The sequence below is a fragment of the Trachurus japonicus genome, chromosome 1 (assembly GCF_045865225.1).
Source record: "Trachurus japonicus isolate A0001 chromosome 1, Traja_1.0".
Lineage (NCBI taxonomy): Eukaryota > Metazoa > Chordata > Actinopteri > Carangiformes > Carangidae > Trachurus > Trachurus japonicus.
The window spans coordinates 5,202,125-5,221,934 of NC_140907.1; the positions used below are offsets into that span (position 1 = coordinate 5,202,125).

General features: G+C 43.7%; 1 protein-coding gene across 1 annotated transcript; it reads left to right on the forward strand.

Annotated features, from left to right (window-relative positions):
* The first annotated feature begins 2,125 nt into the window (after window positions 1-2,125).
* Window positions 2,126-18,935, forward strand: samd1b (sterile alpha motif domain containing 1b). Its single transcript, XM_085797550.1, has 7 exons — window positions 2,126-3,481; window positions 4,665-4,944; window positions 5,206-5,327; window positions 14,620-14,668; window positions 14,784-14,901; window positions 18,522-18,636; window positions 18,767-18,935. The coding sequence occupies exons 1-7, from the start codon at window positions 2,225-2,227 to the stop codon at window positions 18,908-18,910; spliced, it is 2,085 nt and encodes a 694-aa protein (XP_085653676.1). The 5' UTR covers window positions 2,126-2,224; the 3' UTR covers window positions 18,911-18,935.
* The last annotated feature ends 875 nt before the right edge of the window (window positions 18,936-19,810 follow it).

Here is a 19,810-nt window from a genome sequence, read left to right on the forward strand (position 1 = left end):
GCTGTCCAAAATAGTTTAGATACAGGAAATGGCGAGAAGACCTTTCTCAGAATTACACATTTGTCATGTGTAGTTATATGTGTGTATCCTTTGTCATAAGAAATGAGATTTAAAATGGCCTAATGTGAAGCAATTGGCAGGGTGAGCTAAGTGATCTGTTCTGGATTATTTGTTGGCCAGTGTAGCTCAGTGTCTATGGCCGGTTTTATCTGCTGTTGGGGAAACGGCATTCCTCCCACTATCTGTATGTTGTGTTGGGATATTGTGTGACCCCAGGTTTACTATGATGGATTTAAACATATTCAAATTCAAGGTCTTACAGGGCCCACTCCAGTAATTCCAAATTTCATTTCCATAAACTACATCATTTCCTGGAGTCGCCAAATATCTTCACTTTTATTCACGTGTTAAGGCCCAAGCTACAAAAGCTATGAAACCTACATCTCCCACAATGCAATGCAGTACCATCTTACAACTACTATGAATCTTGACCTCTTTGTTAATGCTCACTTTCTGTTCAAAATGTGTAGAGTCCAAGACCATGCTGAGACACTTAGGTCATGTGACTTACTTATTTTCATTTTCAAAGGAGAACAGTGTGCACTGATCAATTAGAACAGGACGAGATGAGACAAAGTAAGGCCAGAAGGCTCTTGTTATATGCTGTCCCTGGACAGATGTTAAAAAGCCATGCTAAAAATACAAGAAAATGTATTATAAGATTAATGTGCAAAGCATGGTAAATGTTCCCAGAATAGTACAGTGTACATCCAGAGATTTAAAAAAAAGTGTAACACATGGTATGTAGTCGCACTTGTAACAATTATGTGTAATGTAACGGGATCCCTACAAAGCAAAGCTTGAAAATCACACAATGAAGCTGGATCCATCTTTAGGCCATTCATAATGTCAGCTGGTGCTTAAATATGACATACTCCCAAACAAAGTTACAAGTAAGCAAATTACAACACCAGTTGCCATAGTGAACCTGGGGGATTTAAACAAAGGGTCCATCCACCTCCCAGTATTACCCTCCTTCTTTTTCACTACTTTTCATACTCATTGCTCAATGGCTGAACACCGGCTCCAGCTCTATCATACAGAGGTGAAGCAGCTGAAAGAAGAACTCCTTTCACTGATCGATCTAATGTTGGAACCATAAGCCAACAGCAGGCTTATTGGTTGTTCTGGTCTAATTTATGAATATGATGATTCAATTTATTATTATTATTAATTATTATTATTATTATGTACTTGTAAACCACTTGTTGAGACTTCACATTCGCTGTATTTCCTCCATGTCAAGTTTAATGTTGACTATATCATCATGGACAAACTGTTTGAAGTTATACAATATTATTCTGTGTCTCCTCGATGTTTTTGCAGTGACACAACTTCCTCTCGATGCAGGCACAATGCTGGTTCATACTGTCGCACTTTTTAGGGAAATGAGACCCCAATGTAAAACCATGTTAAACCCCGCCATACACACACACATACACACACATACACACTGCAAAGGGAAGCGTCTAAAGTCACGGAAACAGTGACAAAAACACGAAGTGTAATATTTTGCAACATGAGTATCATTCCAATAAAGTTTTACTGGTAAAATTGTACAGGACTTGTGTGTGCTTCCTGGGCGTGTGTAGTATGTAGCTATGTGTGTGTGGTCATGGTCATCTGCTGCTCGAGCGGCTGCAAGTTGAAGAATAGTGAAGGAAGCTATAGGTAATGTTGTTGGTGCTCCGACATCCATCACATCCACGTCCTGACGCGGAGTGGAGCCGAACATCCACCCATCTGTTGGGTTGGGTTCTGCTTCGTCAACAAGGCTTCAAAACACGACACTAACACACAAACACAGCTTGTCCGGACTGTGCACGCGGCTCAGTCCTGGTTAAAAGGGAGTGTTATCAAGTGAGCGGTGATCGGGTCGAGACCGCGAACAAAGAACATCTGCGATGCGCTACGAGCGAAGCCAATTCCACCTTAAATGCCACTACATTTGCGTCTGTGTCGGAGACCTAGGCGCCATCTTCAGTCTACCTTAAGCGCACAATGTGGCCAACGAACGCAAGCGTATACCAGCCAGGCTTCCGTCCTCATTCTCCTGCCGGGGATCGCACTCTGGCTTCCCAGCTTTGACACAGCAGCGTCACTTGTGAAACAACAGAGGAAGAGACGCACTCGGGCCAAAGCCCATCCGCGCCAGCAGGAGAAGATGTCCGAGCCCAATAAGTACCGAGACTGGATCCTGGAAACAATCGACTCTCTCCGGTCGAGGAAAGCCCGTCCGGATCTGGAGAGGATCTGTCGAATGGTCCGGAGACGACACGGGTCAGACCCGGACCGAACCAGGACAGAACTGGAAAAACTGATTCAAGAGCAGACGGTGCTCAAAGTTAGCTACAAAGGGTCCATATCGTACCGGAACGCGGCGAAGGTGCAGCGGAAAAGCAGAAAGAAGAGTGAGTTTACAGCGACTGGAGGCGGCAGCGGCAGCGGCGGCGCGGAGGCAGCGAGGGAGCGGACCAAACATGACCATCTGAACAACAACGGCGACAGTGCGCACAGCTTCACAGACCAGGAGGAGGGAGAGGAGGGAGAGGAGAACTCGGAGCCCAGCCCCGATCCCCACACTCCAACATCAGCCAGCAGCACCGCTGGCGAGAAGCTGCCGCCTGCCGCCAGCCGGAGTAGCGGAAACGGCTGCCTCAGCCTCAGCGGTGGCGCAACAACGGGCTGCGCTGCCGGGAGCGGCTGTAAAGAGGAGAAAGCAAGTGCACCGAGAGACAAGGGATTAGGACAGCAGGGCGCGGGGGGGTGCCCGGCGCCCGGGCTCGGTCACAGAACGAGCGCACACGACGCCGGTGATGGCAGCAAGACGGCGCCCAACAAAACACATGCACTTCGCGGAGGAAAGGAGTCCGCTCCGTCCGGAGCTGACACCCACAACAAAACTTGCTCCGGGAGCGTCAGCAGCCTTCCTCCTCCTCCTCCTCCTCCTCCTCCTCCTCCTCCTCCTCAGAAGCAGACTGAGCCCCTCAAGCCCAAACTTCGAGTCGGAGGAGGCACCAAAACAGCGGGGAACCACGCCAACTCCGACCTGGGCGACAGACTGGTGGCTTCTGTTCGCAGCCTGTCCGAGAGAAGACTCCGAGGAGGAGGAGGAGGAGGAGGAGGAGGAGGGGGGGGCTCCTCCGCCGCGGCCAGAGGCCACACCAAGCCGCTGGGGCTGAAGGAGATCCTGGGCTACCTGAGCAGCCAGGACCGGCTGTCGGATGAGAAGCTGACCCGAGGCAAAGTCAAAGTGGTGATGGAGAGAGAGGTGGCGCGAGGCAGGCTGCGCAGGAGCCGCTGCGGGAACATCACTCTCCCTCTGAGGGGGAGGGAGGCGGAGGAGCCGCGCGAGCCCAAGAATGCGTCCGCGGACAGACTTGTGAAGAGCGCAGTGCAGGACAAGCAGCCGGGGAAGAAGGTGGGCAATGTTGAACTTAGCAGTTCCAACACGTCCAGGTCACAGAGCCGCGAGGAACACCGTCGACTCGATGGCAATTGCTGATAAATTAATGATCGCGGGTTTAAGCCACACACGCGCTCGGCTTCTCTCACCAAAAATATAGTTTCATGTTAAACCTCCATTATTCACAATGCAAAAGTGTTTTGGGCCATTTCTCTTTGTCGGTTAAATGTCAGTGGGATGCGAGCGTGCCTGTTGGCGTTTGTTCCCAACAGCCTCGGTAGATAATGTAGTGTGTGTGTGTGTGTGTGTGTGTGTGTGTGTGTGTGTGTGTGTGTGTGTGTGTGTGTGTGTGTGCGGGTTACAGGAGCAGACAGCCGGAGCGGCTTCCCCGCGGCTCTCGGGATGAGCGCGCGCTCACCGAAAAGAGCGTCTCTGCATGGCGCGAGCACGAGCAGCCTTCTCGTCTCGTTGTTGTCACATCACTATCCCGGGTCTATCCCGGGTCAATAACATTTGATTTCTCTCTCAGGAACTTTACCCGTGCGGAACAGAGCGCGCGCTGTCTGGGCCTGTCGCGAGCGCTAGGCGGTGTCTGTCTTTAAACTTGAGACGTGCCGCTGCCGCTGCCGCCGCCGCCGCTGCCGCCGCCGCTGCCGCTCTCTGCTCCGTCGCGGCCGCCGCCGCTGCCGCTCTCTGCTCCGTCGCGGCCGAGCGTCGTGTTTGCTCATGCAGGGCACATTGTGTGCGTGCGTGTGTTTAGGCACCATTTAAACCCAGTGGTTTTGTTTCTCCTCGCGATCCAAGCATCTCTCCCGTTTCATGCCTCATTAAATCCTTTGTATCATTTCTGACAGCGCGCTCTCCTCCCTCTCTTCTGCCCCTGTGGGTGCATACTGGAGTTGGCTTATGGGGTTATCGTTATCTCTGCTATCGGCGTGTCTGTCATGTCCAAGTGGGAGTTTGTTTGTTTTTGATCCCGGAGAAGCACAGCAGTTCATTCACATCTGGACCACGGGCCACAATCCTGGCCGAGAACTCGGATCAAACTCAGTCCTGCATGCACACTCATCTCCGAGGATGAAGCTGCTGCTGCTTGACCACCACTTTGCTCCCACCCATTTTCAGCGCGGACATTTTTGTTTGTTTTTTTTCTGTATTGTTGTTATTTTTTTTGATAGAAGTTTCTATGTCATTGCAGCCAACGCCCCCCCCTCCCGCCCAGACCGACCAGCCGATGGAAACAGGCGGTGAAGAAGTAGAGGAAGAGGAGGAAGAAGTAGTACGGGATGAGAATGAGGAAGAGGAGGAGGAGAAGGATGATCCCCGGAGTTCTGGTGAGGAGGGAGGACTATCCCCGGTAGCCATGACAACTGAACCAGAGCTCATTGAGAAAACCACAGAAGATGCTGAGATCCAGACAGCATCAAAGCAGGAGAGCCCCCATCTCCAGCAGCAGCAGCAGCAGCATGGTGGCAAAGGTGTGCATGGATACATGTAGCTACACAGTTAAACACATATAGTCCATTACAGTGTGTCCGGAATATCAAAACAACATACTTTCACAAAGATCCACTTTCCTCTTCTATGGGCCATCTTCAGTCTTAATTTAGACATTTAGGCTGCTATTATAACCACCTTTATTAGTACAAATATAGTGATTTCCTTTTAGTTCTGGAGGTTGTTTATTCATTCTCTAATTGTTGTTCATAAACATATTCCTGTGGGTGCTGACCTTTCAGGGGTGGATTCACTCACCCGGACACCGTCCCCACCTGTTCAGGGAGTTCCACTGTCACAGTGTAACAGTCCACACTCGGAGGAGAGAGCTGTCCTTCCAGCTCAGCCCTATAAGGCGGCACAAGTAAGTGCAAGCATGTTTATGTCCTGATGCATTATCAAAACTGTATGTACTCAAGTACAGGGTGTTACCATGGGTGTAATCCAGACCCTTAGGAAGTGCGATCACTGATTTCCAATTTCCCCTCGTTTCCTATCTTTGCTAATTAGGGCCACGGGCAATCGCACCGGGCACTGGTCCCAACAGCTATGAAATAGCTGCAGGGACCAGTGCCCGGGCGAAGCCCGGGCACTACTGTTATTGTGTGGATTTTTTCTTATTATTATTATTATTTTTCCACTTCCGGCCGATTTTCGATGTGCTACTAGTCCTGCAACTCGAAGAGTTGCAGGACATATTATATATCAAAACGTGCGTCCTGATCGGGATCGCTGTGCTATTACTTTTCTCAACAGTTTACGAATTTTTCGCGACGTAGTCGCGAAAAACTGCGCAAAAATTTTGCATGTAAGTCAATGGGACGGGCGAAAAAAAAAGAGCGAAAAAGACCAATCATTGGAGTTTAACAAAAGTCTACTGCTCAGGCATACTTTCACCTAGAGACTCCATTTAAACTTTAAACAGTAGACACAAGTCTTGTGTATTGTCGTATTACTCCACGTTTTGATAGGTCATTATAGTTTTTGATCAATCCCTGATCAATGACCATGATCATTTTTGGAGAAATTATGAGTTTATAATGGGTGTGTATTGCATGGAATGTTCGTGTCAGAGTGCGTGACATCATCGGTTAGAGTGGGAGAGAGTGAAGAAACATTCTGTATTTTTTCTGGATAAATTGCCACCACGGCCACAATTTACACTCTACAGACATAATTTTTTCAGAATTTGTAAGACAAACTTGTTATCTCTCATGTCATGTGCTCAAAATATCAGAGAGACTTACAGAACTTACAGAATCAGCCTCTGAGTGCGGCCACGTCTGTCCCTGCTCCTCATTGAGTCCAATACAAATATTTTCTGAGAGGAGCAGAACGGCCTGATGTTTTAAAACTGCCAGCGTCGCCAAAATATTTACTGTAGAAACACCAAATCGTACCGAAATTTTCAGTAAGTCCTTAGAGCAACGTTGATCTGTGTTTTGTTCTGATAGGAGTTACCGTTTTGTCATGCTAAGCCTAATTGTGAGGCCGGTTTAGAGGCAGAAAATGGCTGTTTTTCTCCACGTTTCTGTCTGTCTCAGCCTGCGGGGGCCCCTATCGCCGTGGTAACCTCTTTGATCCTCAGGCCAGGGCTCGTTAACTTCATAAACAATCCACCTGGCGCTCGTTTAAATGTTTATAAACACAGACACAGCTAAATCAGACTGACACAGGATGCAGCTACTAACTAACTATGTGACAAGTCAGTCACACACACACACACAGACTCTAGAGCCAGCTTCATGTGATTACAGTCACACACACACACACACACACACACACACACACACACACACACACACACACACACACACACACACACACACACACACACACACAGGTAACCTAATGTGGTTACAGCTCCTCCATATCAGTGCTTATAGAAAGATGATCATGTGTCTGTCTGATCAGCTCTGTCTTGACCTTAAGATCGTGGGTTTGATTCCCATGTTGACAGAGATGGCACAACCCGCAGTAGCTCCCGTGGCCCATTTAAAATTTCCCGAGAGGAAATTTTCTAGTTTGGCCTCTCTTATTTTGAAAAGAGGCTCTCAAAACATTGCCCTGTATCTCAGTTCCTTTACCAGTGAGCTGATGAATTGTTGAGATCCTTCACCTCATTGAAAGTGTCACTACTATGATTTACTTTTTATTCATTCGTAGATTTTTTGGGATCTGGATCAGTCAAGTGAATATCCGTCCATCCACTGCTCATTTGTGCAGGGTCGGTGCAGGGGCTGGAGCCAACCCCAGCTAGGGTGGGGGCTAGGGATGTCACAATTAACTTGTTTTCACAATTAATCGTGGTATTAAACACCACAATTAATTGATCGTAAAGATTCCTTAATACCATCACTTTACAAAAAAAGATTATGTCGGAACCGTGGGGGTGGCAGAAAGGTACTGAGGCTAGCACTGTTGCCTCTCAGCAAAAAACTTCTGTTAGAGTTTGCATGTTCCCCTGTGTATTAGTGTGTTCTGTGTGTGTGTTGTTTGTCTCCATATGTCAGCCCTTTACAGGTGTAGCTACGTCAGCTGGGATTGGCTCCCTAGTTCACTGATGAAGACACACAATAGGATGGATGGATGTTACTGGATTATTATGACTGATGAGAACAAGTGATGGCAGAATGCTACTCAGACTGTAGTTGGTCAATTTTATGTTCTATTTGACTTATACATCTTAAAGTCCCCCTCCCGCGACCCTTTTTGGTCATTTTAAAACCAGCTCATTAGCAATGCACATTAGCAATGCACCTCTGGAGGGTGGGCGGAGACTGCGCTGCTCTGCACCCGCCCAGCCACTTCCCGCTCGCTGACAGCTGTACATTGTACAATTACAGATTCAGCGCGTTTAGCGTAAAACTCCACACTGGGATTTGATCCCAGACTGGAGCATAGTCCTTGCTCATGGTGCAAGCTGCTCTACCAGGTGAGCTATATCTGTTATACCTTGACAGCTACACCGAGCTGCCAAGCCTTTCACCTCTGAGCCAGATGCAGAGCGGGGCGGGAGCTTGTAGCACTAGTGCCCTCCCCTGGAGCTGTGACACGTCAACTCCAGTCTCCCTGAAACTGCCAGTTTGCGTCTGCCATTGGTTCACAGCAATTTGAAGGCAGAAAAACTCAGAAATGCAACTTTGCACTTCCTTTTCTGCTGATATGTGCTCTAACACAAGAAAAATGCCACAGGAACATGTGAAAAGCACGAAAAACACGATTTTCATGGGAGGGGGTCTTTAAGTGAGACTGTGACTAGTCACTGTCAAAGAAGTGTTATTATATTTCCCCCTGAAATGTAGTGATGCAGAAATGTAAAACTTGAGTTTCTGTACGCTGGTGTTCAGGAAAATTTATAATTCAGATCACAAAGTGACTAAAAGTGAACCTTGGTTGATGTATATGCAAAAATGTCATAATTTTATTATATTAGGAGAGGGTTAGTCATTGTTGCAGTCAGACACTTGGATTACTTTTAATTCCGGTTGTGAGTTTACTGCACCCCTTGTGGTGAGAGCAAACAGGAACAAGAACCTCATTCACCTACATACTTTCAATCTGCATCAGTGAGCTGTGTGGTGAGCTTGTGGATGCTTTTTTGAAGGTCTTGACATAGTTCCTTCTTTCACCTGTTTTCTATCATATATTCACTTTTTTCAGGCAACATTTGCCAGTTTGTGTTGTTGACTCTTATATATCAGTGAAGTGCAGAACATCATTGTTTATCAGTGACATTTTCATTCTCAAATGTCCATGTTGCCTAATCTTAAAGCTATACAGAAAAGAAAAATGAATTTGATTCCACTATGGGTCTTAAGATTAGTGTAATAACTCATCTATCAGACGATGTAGCCCAAACTTTGTGCAAAATTCTATTTTAGAGTAAATCCAGGATGAAAGTGGGTTAGCTTTTTTTCACATTGGATAATGCAGGCGCACTAATTATGCGTCACACTGCTCACGATTCATCAGCCACTGATATTGGATCCGTCATCCGTCAATCAAACATCTGAGACACACACACACACACACACACACACCGAGCTCGGTCTCGCCCCAAACATTGAATATCCCGCCCGCTCAATAACGACCAATGAAATTCGTTTTCCTTACTTTGTAAACTCGTGCGACAACTCGTGGAAACTCATAGAAGGAGGCGCGACAAACAGGACAAACGGCCATTTCTGAACACATTTAACACACAACCCTGATTCATCCTGCTTGCAGTTCAGAACACATTTCTATGCTGTTCTGAGCCCCTGGTGACTTGTACAGTTCACACATTGATGCATTTCACATCTCTGACAGAGGCCGCAGCAGCAACAGTTGCCATGTGGAATAAATTGAAGAAGAATCAGTAGTTAGAATGAGCAGCGATACGCAGAAATGAATAGCAAATGGAAAAATTACAGTATAATTTGAAACATTTATGGCACATGCATCCTATGATATGTACAATAAACATTTTCCTCCGAAACATTAGTGTAGGTAATAAACACAGGTGTAAATGATAGGATGAGTAATAAATGAGTAAACTGGATCCAACTGGTTTGTGACTTGTTTTAACTGACAACCCATTGCGTTGGTCCACTCGAACCCAAGAAGCAGTCTCCTCACCACACACAACAAGTCAATATTTTACAGCTGAATTCCATTTAGCTGCCTCAGTTTCAAGGTCCTGATTGGTTGTTTATGCTGGCTCACTGTCAGGGCAAAGTCTTCACAGGTGTTATTAGAAACGCCTCTCCTTCAACCCCTGTAACAAGTTATAACATCCTTTCTGTTAGAATTATACGGTGGTTGTGTTTCTGAAATCACTTTCTCATTCACAGCAACTCTACACAGAGTTCAGTGCAGAGTGCAAGAAAGTGATCTCATCGCTAAAAATGAACACATGAACCAAAAACCAAGACGAACGATTCTCAGACACTACTTAACTACTTAACAGACCTGTTCTGAGGACAGTGTGTGTAGGTACACAATCATGTTAATTTGAAATCCTGGTCTAACTGACAACAATAGTACAGCCAGAATATTTAAAAATCTTATTTGCAGCGCGCAAATCACGTTTATGTTTTGATTTTGTGTTTTAGCCCGTTGCGCCTCCTGTTGCTATCTCCCAATAACAAAGTCAGTAGTCAGCATTTTGACATCCAGGTTGCCAGTTACCACTGAGCTGCAGCTACAGGAATTGTGGATTATGTTTTACGTTACTAAAATTAAAAGACCTCGCTATGACAACGAACGTATTGACAAAAGCAGAAACAAAACCAGGATCTCCATAGGATAGATGTGTTTGAAAAATGGAGAAGACAGAGAAGAGTTTGAGGACAGATGCCATAGTGGCTGGACACACCTAGCTTTCTGCACAATAATCTGTTTTTTCCCAGTGCATACAGCTTTATCCGGGTCATTTTCTTCTGTTACTACATCGTCGTGGCTCCGGCGGCGTAGGGAGTGTGTGAGTGAGTCTACAAAGCTGGAATACACAGTACGCTATGATTACATTTAGCTTTTACAGCTGAGAACAGGTATTGTTCCCTCTCCATTAAAGGGACAACAAGGAGTTTTGGAAAAGCGAAGTGTTTTCACACTACATTTATGAGCCTCCGCGCGCACCGTGAAATTCTTTGACCGGCGCAAGACGTACTCATGTTTTCATTCATCAAGAATTAAAGTCAGAGGTTCGAAGACGATCACATACCGTCGTAGTTCCGACCATAAACGGCGATTCGGCTGCGTTATTCTCATGACTCGCCACAAAACCGGAAGTAAGGAAACGCTCGTCGGCTCGCCCAGCATTTTCGCCACCACTAATAATAACAAAATAACGATAGAGACAAAACGATACATTCATCGAAAATGGGCCCATTAACAAGTGTGGGTAACGTAGATTTATCCACATTAATATGAGACTTTTTTATTGTCGCAGAATTTTTCCCCGTTGTCCCTTTAAATGAAGTGCAGTGAAAAAGTATTTGCCCCCTTCCGGATTTCTGACTTTCTTGCAGATTTGTCGCATTAAAATGTTCATTTTATATACTGTATATATTTTTTATAGTATTTTGGTAGGGCAGCCATTTAGGGAAGGTTTTCACCACTGTTCTAAGCTTAGCTTTCTCCATTAGTGGATAAAGGATCTCACCATGGTTTACTGGAGTCCCAAAGCAGAAATGTCTTTGTAACACTTTCCAGAATGGTAGATTTAGATGAATTAGATGATGTGTTGCTGTTTGAGATCTCTCAGCCTACTGGGACATTATTAAACAACAGTGACAAATATGCAAGAAGTAGGAAATCAGGGAGGGGGCAAATACTTCACAGCATTGTATTGAGCCTATAAGGGGTTGACAATCAGAGTCAGTGGTCCTGAAATGTGTGTTTCTCTTCTACAATACACATTCTACGTGCTGCAGTATTTTACATTTGACTGCAACAGTTTTGTCCACAGTTTTACATATAGCTCCTTTAATTGCCATACAAATAATTGTGATTAATGATTTAAATTTCTGTTTCTGATCATTTTTTGCCACTATTTAAATATAAGCCTAAGCAAGGTTAAATACACACACCTTATGAAGAAGAAGAGCCATTTATTGGATTAAACAGTGGAATGTAAAAATTAAAACTGCATTTCTGTTTTTACTTTCGGCATTGCAACTGAATCCATGATGCTAATGTCAATAGAAGCTCATCGAAATGCACTTGTCAAATATTAGAAATGAAGCGCCTGGAGATAAACAGTTAGTGGCGCTCCACTCATGTGTCATAAGCCATAGCAGAAGAAGAGGGCACAACGTGATGATGTCATTAAAAGAGCACCATTCAATCTTCAAAGAGTGGAAAATGGCAAGGAAATAGTGATGAAAATATGACATTTCTGTTAGTTTCATCAAGCTGTTTTTATACAGATGCATGGAAACCAAATGAACAATTATGCAAAATTATTGCGGCCAGCTCAAATAATTGCAATCAGGCAGTTGTGTAATAATTGTGACAGGCCTGCTCTGGCCGTTTTGTGTTAGTGTTGTTGTACATGTACCTGTCAGAGAGGGAGGGCTGCACCTTTTATAGTTGTGTTGGTTCATGTCCTTTTAATGACCACATATAGATGCATCTTAGCTCTACTCAACTTCAGCCTGAGCCAACGGATAATCAGCCTTAACACAGTGATACATCTATTTACCTGCATACTGTACACATGTGTAAAACAGGAAAACACTGATGAAAACACAACTAAAACCTTGAAATGAAACCAAAAGATCAGCTGAATAAATGCATTTTTCTTCTTTCTTTTTCAAATATTTCTATAGCCTACCACCCGCTCCCGTATTGTATCATGTTAAGCAGGGAATTCAGGTGATTTAACACTGCACTTCATAAGAGTTCTTGCTACGTGTTGGTTGGGGCTGAGGACTACAAGTTTGAAAATAAATTGTAAGGAGTGTGGGGATGTGGAGTTAAAAAGAAGTGAGCTTACCTCTGTTAGCCTCTCTGTTTCTCTGCTTTAGGCTAACAACAAACTACTGCACCTACACTAGTATATCAAGAGATGACCATAAAATGTGCACTGCTCTTTATTAAGATGCCACAATGCCATCCTTCTTATCTCAGACATTCATTCAACAGTCATGAGACACTATATCTGCCAGTGATAGGGGAAAATATGGTCACGTACAGAATTATAGAGGAGCTGATTTCAAACACAGCTACGGATTAGTCTTGTTTTGTTTGTTTGTTTCTTTACTAGCGAGGATGCATTCGACATTTATCTCCATGGGGGGTATGTTTTATCTTCTCAGGGAGAGGAGCAGAACAAGTCGGTGAATTACAGATTTTAGTGGAGTACAGGTTAGGACAGATTTTAGCTCGCTGCCTGATACGACTCATTAGCTTGTGTCAAACTTTGCTCCCCCGCCAGTCCACTTCCTACCTCGCTCATCACTACAGCAGCAGATGGCTGTAATGTGATGTTGCAGTTTTGTCATGAAGCCAGCTCCTCTCATCCCTTCCCTTTAGCTGGAGGTTGTGACCTTCTGATGGTTTCAGCACGATACCTTCAGCACTATCCACAAGTAGTTTCAGCCCTGACTTCTTCCAGGTGATTGATAGCGTCTTTTTTGTCTTGCTCATTAGGTCCAGTCATACATATTTGAGTCCCATTCTTGTCCTCGGTAATGGTGCTATCCATTTTAGTTGGAAGTCTGAAGTCGAAGCTCGGAATTACCTCGCCTCCAAGTAAAAAAAAAAAACACACGGAGAAATTTACAATAAATACAACAAAATAAATATATAACGTACAACAAAAAGATGTACGTGCTGCACCAAAACAAACTGGTAGCCACTGCTAGCCATTGCTAGCAATACTATTTTGATGACAACAGCTGAGGAGTTTTTTACACATACAAACAGCGTAGGAAAATGTCCAGGGACAAGGACTGAACAGGACTATGTAAATGGGTGACTTTAATGAGAATTATGAATTACGAGAGAAATAAAATAAACTGTAAAATTGCAGAGCGTTTACTACCATTGACGTGAGTAGAAGCCATCTTGAATTCTTATGTTGGGGCTTGTGGGATTCATCTTTCTGAGTCAGAGATTCGACTTCAGGGCGTCTCCAACTCGGAAGTACAACTATAACGCTTCCAGGAACATTTGCACTTAGAAATAAATAAATAAACAAATATTCACCTGGATCAGAAGATGAACTGATAAGATTTTGGTGGTTAACAGTCAAAGTCATGGCGATGGGCTTGTGAATGCTGGGCTTGTCTATTCTTTTATAAAGAAGCGTACTGGTGTGGGCAGAGTTGTGTTTTGTTTTAGTTTTTAGTTTAGTGTCAATAACACTTTCAGGGACTTTATTCAAATTCAGCAGAAACATCCGCCAGCAGTCAAAAATGAACTGACGAGGATTTAATGGTCAAGATCAAAGATCAAGGTCGTGTCGGTCTCACATTCTTGACAATGTCATTTATCAGAAACACCCATACAGGATGTCAACACATCTGGCTGCATTAACACTCACTTTGAGGTATGAACTGATAAGAATGTGGTGGTCAAAGGTCAAGGTTACGGTGACCTCATAAAACTAAGCAAGTCCGGTGGCTTTACCTCTGTTTTGCTAACCCTCCTCCCAGCCATGTGCATCTCTTTTCAATGTAGCTGGTGAGAAAGCAATCAGTAGAGCGGTACATAACGTTGTATATCATATACAGTGTTACGGCCGTGTATATTTGTCTAGTCTAATCTGTCATAAACCAGAGATTACGGGTTATGGGGCATGTTTGTGTCGTGGTGCTTGTGTCGTGGTGCTGCTTGCAAAGTTGGTTTTCAGCCAAGAGATGCTAGGTCTCTTAGTAAACCACCACAATTACTCTGAAGCTGTTTAATTAAGGTAAAAATCCTGCATAGTTCCTCTTTAATATACAAATGATGGCACAGTTTGAATAAAATGCCTATAAGAATAAAATGAAGTCTTGACATTTCATATACAGGTGGTCAAAGGTCAACTTATCTGTGACGTCACAATGTTCTGTAAAAACAATACTGAATACAATACTGAAAGTCATGACGGGCAGATGAGGAGAGAATTCTAGTTTTCACTGTATGTGCATCTTTGTTCGACCCCGTCTCCTCTCTCCACACAGAATCAACTGCAGCATGACAGAATCAACCACACTTCCTCGGGCTTTAACAGTGAGTTCTGCTCTACTTATCATCTCAAAATATGTGTCTATCTGTGCATGTTTGTGTTTGGTGGTTTGCAGAAATAACAGGGAAATACGCCGTGCTTAATTTTTTCCCCTTACAGACTTGGAGTGTAAGACGGAGGTTGGCGTGTCGTCCTGCCTGCTCACACCCACTGCCTCCCCCAGAGACTCCAGCCTGCCTGAAGACAGAGGGATAAATGAAGGAGTTAGCAGTGAAGGGTGAGTACAGCAGACATACTGGAGACAAGCTGACCCACAGGCTTCTTTGCTTAGTTTTAAATTCATCATCTTTCTTGTAGATTTACCGTTAAAGGGACAACGAGGAGTTTCTATTTGGTTATAAAAAAGTCTCACATTAATGTGGATGAATCTACGCTACCCACACTTGTTAATGGCTCCATTTTCGATAAATATATTGTTTTGTCTCTATCGTTATTTTGTTATTTTAATTAGCCAAATGGCGGAAATGCTGGTCGAGCCGACCAACGTTTCCTTACTTTCGGTTTCGCGGACACTCATGAGAATAACGCCGCCGTATTGCCGTTTATGGTCAGAACTATGACGGTAACTGAACCTCTTTGAACCTCTGACTTTAATTATTGATGAATGAAAACATGAGTCTGTCTTGCGCCGGTCGAAGAATTCTACGGTGCGCGTGGAGGCTCATAAATGTAGTGTGAAAACGCTTCGCTTTTCCAAAACTCCTCGTTGTCCCTTTAAGTCCAATCTATTCAGCACAGTGGGCTTGAAAACTGATGAAAACATGACATGAGATAAAGAGAAAGCTTTCGATCATGTTTAATGTGAACCAGTTGATAGATGCTTGATATAAAACCACAAATCTATGATTCCTACTGTGGTTTTTATTTTTTTGGTTGGTGGATCAGAGAGGGATATTACTGTACTAAATGCATAATCGACTTGTATGATATTAGTTAAAGCAGAAGTAAGCGATCTGGTGGTTTTGGCTAACTTCTTGTCAGCCGATGGAGTTAGCAGCCCTCGCCCTCGTCATGGATCTATTGGTCCTCGTCCCTACGTCACCACATTCACGCGCATCCCTTGGCTGCACAAGAGAGGACCGCCCCTTTATGCAGTTCTCTCTCCTCATTGGATAAAGGTTGTAGGATACAAGGAAAGTTTTCTCCTCGGCTTACAGCAGAGCAGAGTGACTGACAGACCCGAGTTTCAGACCAAACACTCTATATAAGTGATTGCTGTCGGAGGATATAACTATTTAAGACGCCGGTGCATATTCTCATTTGCCCAGGTCATAGTATTTCAAAGGAGGTTAAATCGAAAGCAACTGGACTTAGTTATTTGTCTAGGAAGACGTTTCACCTCTCATCCAAGAGGCTTCATCAGTTCATGTATGCAACTGACCAGGCTGGGACTGGTCCAACTATCTGGTGTGGAGACTCACTATTTAACCTCTTGTGTGGGCGTTCACAAGGGTGATGATGTCACTGGTTCCCTTTTGTGCTCCAAGTGCCAACGACAGTCGTTTAAATGACTGCCTTTGATGGAAAGTTGGTTTCGACTTCGTTAGTGCCCTATTGTGTTATAACGACAGTCGTTGGAGTCACTTGCCACTTGTGAACAGTGGTTGTTCTTTGAGGCTAGATTGTTGAATCTCCTGGGAAGGGATGAAAGGGCAGCATTGTAAATTGGAGATAGGTGGTGTCTGAGGGCACCTCCCCTGTTGAGGGATGGTAGAGAAACCATCCCTCAACCAGTGACATCATCACCCTTGTGAACGCCCACACAAGAGGTTAAATAGTGATTCTCCACACCAGATAGTTGGACCAGTCCCAGCCTGGTCAGTTGCGTACATGAACTGATGAAGCCTCTTGGATGAGAGGTGAAACGTCTTCCTAGACAAATAACTAAGTCCAGTTGCTTTCGATTTAACCTCCTTTGAAAAACTATTTAAGACTTATATTAACAAAAACATTCTGCTTACTTCTGCTTTAAGTAAAGTAGAATTATTTCACAAGAAATAGTTCATTTGAATTGTGGCTGTAATGTAAAGTAATATTGTATACAGCCTTGTAGCCCACTCACAAGGTTTAGCTATTGGACTGATTAGGATGAACATGAATAGAATCACAATGATGAATATTTGGTTGTAAATCTGAAGTAGTCCAGTTTATGGTAGATTTGTTGGAGATGCTTTGCCTGACCTGAGCTGCTGACTTGTGTTGGCAGGATTTTCTGACTTCAGCCTCAGTTATATACTGTAAAACATGTGTTCACTTTAACTCAGGTCACTTTGTTTATTTAGTCATTGTCTTGGTTTTTCTGTTGACCATTTTCAAGGACTATTGTATGGACTTTGCAGTGCATTTGTTTATTTGCATGTGTTGTGTTTTTTATTTTATTTTTGCAGGGCATGAGTTGTCAAATTGATAAAGGTGTTTTCTGAATTTGCAACACAATTTGTTTCCTTAGGTTGCAGTGTATTGATCTCTCAGGGCCACGGTACTAACGGCTCTGTGTATGTGTACTTAAAGGGGAAAACGAGGAGTTTCTCCAGCGGCAGAACGAAAAATTCCACAACAATAAAAAAGTCTCATATTAATGTGGATGAATCTACGTTACCCACACTTGTTAATGGGCCCATTTTCGATAAATATATCGTTTTGTCTCTATCGTTATTTTGTTATTATTAGTGGTGGAAATGCTGGGCGAGCCGACCAGCGTTTCCTTACTTTCGGTTTCGCGGACGCTGACCGGCGAGTCAAGATAATAACGCCGCAGAATCACCGTTTATGGTCGGAACTACGACGGTATATTTATTTTTTATTTTAATGTTTATTTAACAGGGACGATACATACAACATTGCCACAAAGAATGAAAAATGTGATGCATACAAGACGTCTAGCTTCAGCTAATTTGCAGTCTTGTCCCTGGTCAGGCTAAAGAAGGATAAAAGATACTGAATACAATAAGTGCAATAATACAAATACAGTGAATAATACAGTGAATAGGTATCATGAATAAATAAACACAGCTACAAAATTTAGATTAAAAAATTGCACAAGTTAGTGTTCACATTTCTGCTGCTGCTTAAGCCAATGTTTAGCTCTAGCACTAAACATCTTTAATTCTGTTTCGGATTTGATTTCTGGTGGTAAAGAATTCCATAGGTGTGTACCCAGCACTGAAAGGGATGATTGACCGAATGTTGTCCTGCACCTTTGAATTTTACAGTTTTGTTTGCTCATGCTCCTTGTCATTGTCCCACAGTTGTCTGATTTAGTAAAAATCTGTGACATCGCTTGATATGATCGTCTTCCAACCTCTGACTTTAATTTTGAATGAAAACATGAGTCTGTCTTGTGCCGGTCAAAGAATTTCACGGTGCGCGCGGAGGCTTATAAATGTAGTGTGAAAACACTTCGCTTTTCCAAAACTCCTTGTTGTCCCTTTAAGTACTAAAGTATTCTGTCTCATTGTCACTGTTTAATGTATATTTAATGTACATGAGTACAGAGCACAGGATAGGAATTCTTTGGCAGGACTGTTGTCTGGGCCTGTGAGACTAAGTTTCATCTCAACATCCACTAAATCTCCATCAAGCATTTCACGTTTTCTCTGTGGTGCAGTCAGTGATAACCCTTTCATTGATCATTCAAATCACAAGTTAGATCCCTGTGCTCCCATCCTCATCAACCAACAATAACGAAAACATGAAGAAGAAGAAGAAAATCAATGTCCTTGAAATTAGACAAATCTATTCCATCAGCACTGTTGTACAAGTACGAGCATACTACTGTAATCCTGCAGCTTATATAATGAGTCCATGGGCCAACTGTCCTCTTCCTCATATTTCTAGGTTAATGAAGTCTGAGGGGGCCGGTGGGAGCCCAGTGGACTGGACAGTGTCTGATGTGGTCAGTTATTTCACAGCGGCAGGTTTCCCTGAGCAGGCTGCTGCCTTCAGGACCCAGGTGAGACAGTCATCTCCAATAAGAACCACAAGAGGGCAGCACAGATAGGATAAAAAAAAGAAATGTTCTAATAACAGTTTAACCTTTAACCCACGTCTACCAACCCACATTGCTTTGCTCTTTTCATTAGGAAATCGATGGCAAGTCTCTCCTCCTCATGCAGCGTAACGATGTTTTGACTGGCCTGTCAATCAGGCTCGGCCCCGCCCTCAAGATCTATGAGCGTCACGTAAAGGTTCTGCAGAAAACACACTTTGAGGATGACGACTGCTAACAACACACAAATATACACAGAGACGTTTTGTATCTACATGTAACTCAAGTAATCATATAAAAATGCATGCATGGTATAGAGTACATTTTACTTTTCATCTCATGTGAAACAACACACACACACACACACACACACACACACACACACCTCTCTTCCCTCTGGAACCTCTACGACTGCTCTGGTCCATAAATGAGACACAGAAACAAGATCGGATTTCCTGGACAACAAGGATTTTCTACCAGACAGAGCACAAATGTTGGAGGGAAAAAGCAGACTAAAATTTGAAGATGCAGAGCTTCAGAACAGTCATGTAGGTGTTTTTTTACTTTCAATTACCAAGCACTTTGCAATTTTTATAATAAACTGTGCAAGATGTCTTTAAACTGTTTTTTTATGCTGACCTTTATGCACATTTTGAAATCGATCTCTTTTTCTTTTCTTTTTTTTTCTTTTTTTGTTAAACTCAATTTCAGTTTGACACTTTTGGTCTGGGAAGTGCAAAGTTGTGGGTGCATGTTTGCACCAACACCATAGACAGCATGGTGAACTGAACAACATTTCAGATGTGGACAAGATTTATGTAACTAATTCCCAGATACTGTAGTGGATGGTTGGGATTCTGTTTTACTTCTGCCATAGTAGTAGTTCTGTATATAATCTGGTTCCGGCTTCACGACCTTTGATGGGCGGTCAAAACAATACGCTGATCATTCCCCTACATGTCTGAGAGGTGAGAGATGTCTAACCCTTGGACCTTGTCGGCTTGTAGATCAGCAGGTGGTTGATTTTGTGTTGCTCAGTGCCTCAGATGAAAGATGACATAGACATGCACGTAATATTTTCAAACATGAACTAGTCATGATGTGCTCTGGCCTATGCGCCGCCAGATCAGGGTCCGGT

Coding starts and splice junctions, on each gene's coding strand:
- samd1b (XM_085797550.1), top strand. CDS start 2,225: ATGTCCGAGCCCAATAAGTACCGAGACTGGATCCTGGAAACAATCGAC. Junction 3,482..4,664: donor ACAAGCAGCCGGGGAAGAAG/GTGGGCAATGTT, acceptor ATGTCATTGCAG/CCAACGCCCCCCCCTCCCGC. Junction 5,328..14,619: donor AGCCCTATAAGGCGGCACAA/GTAAGTGCAAGC, acceptor CTCTCCACACAG/AATCAACTGCAGCATGACAG.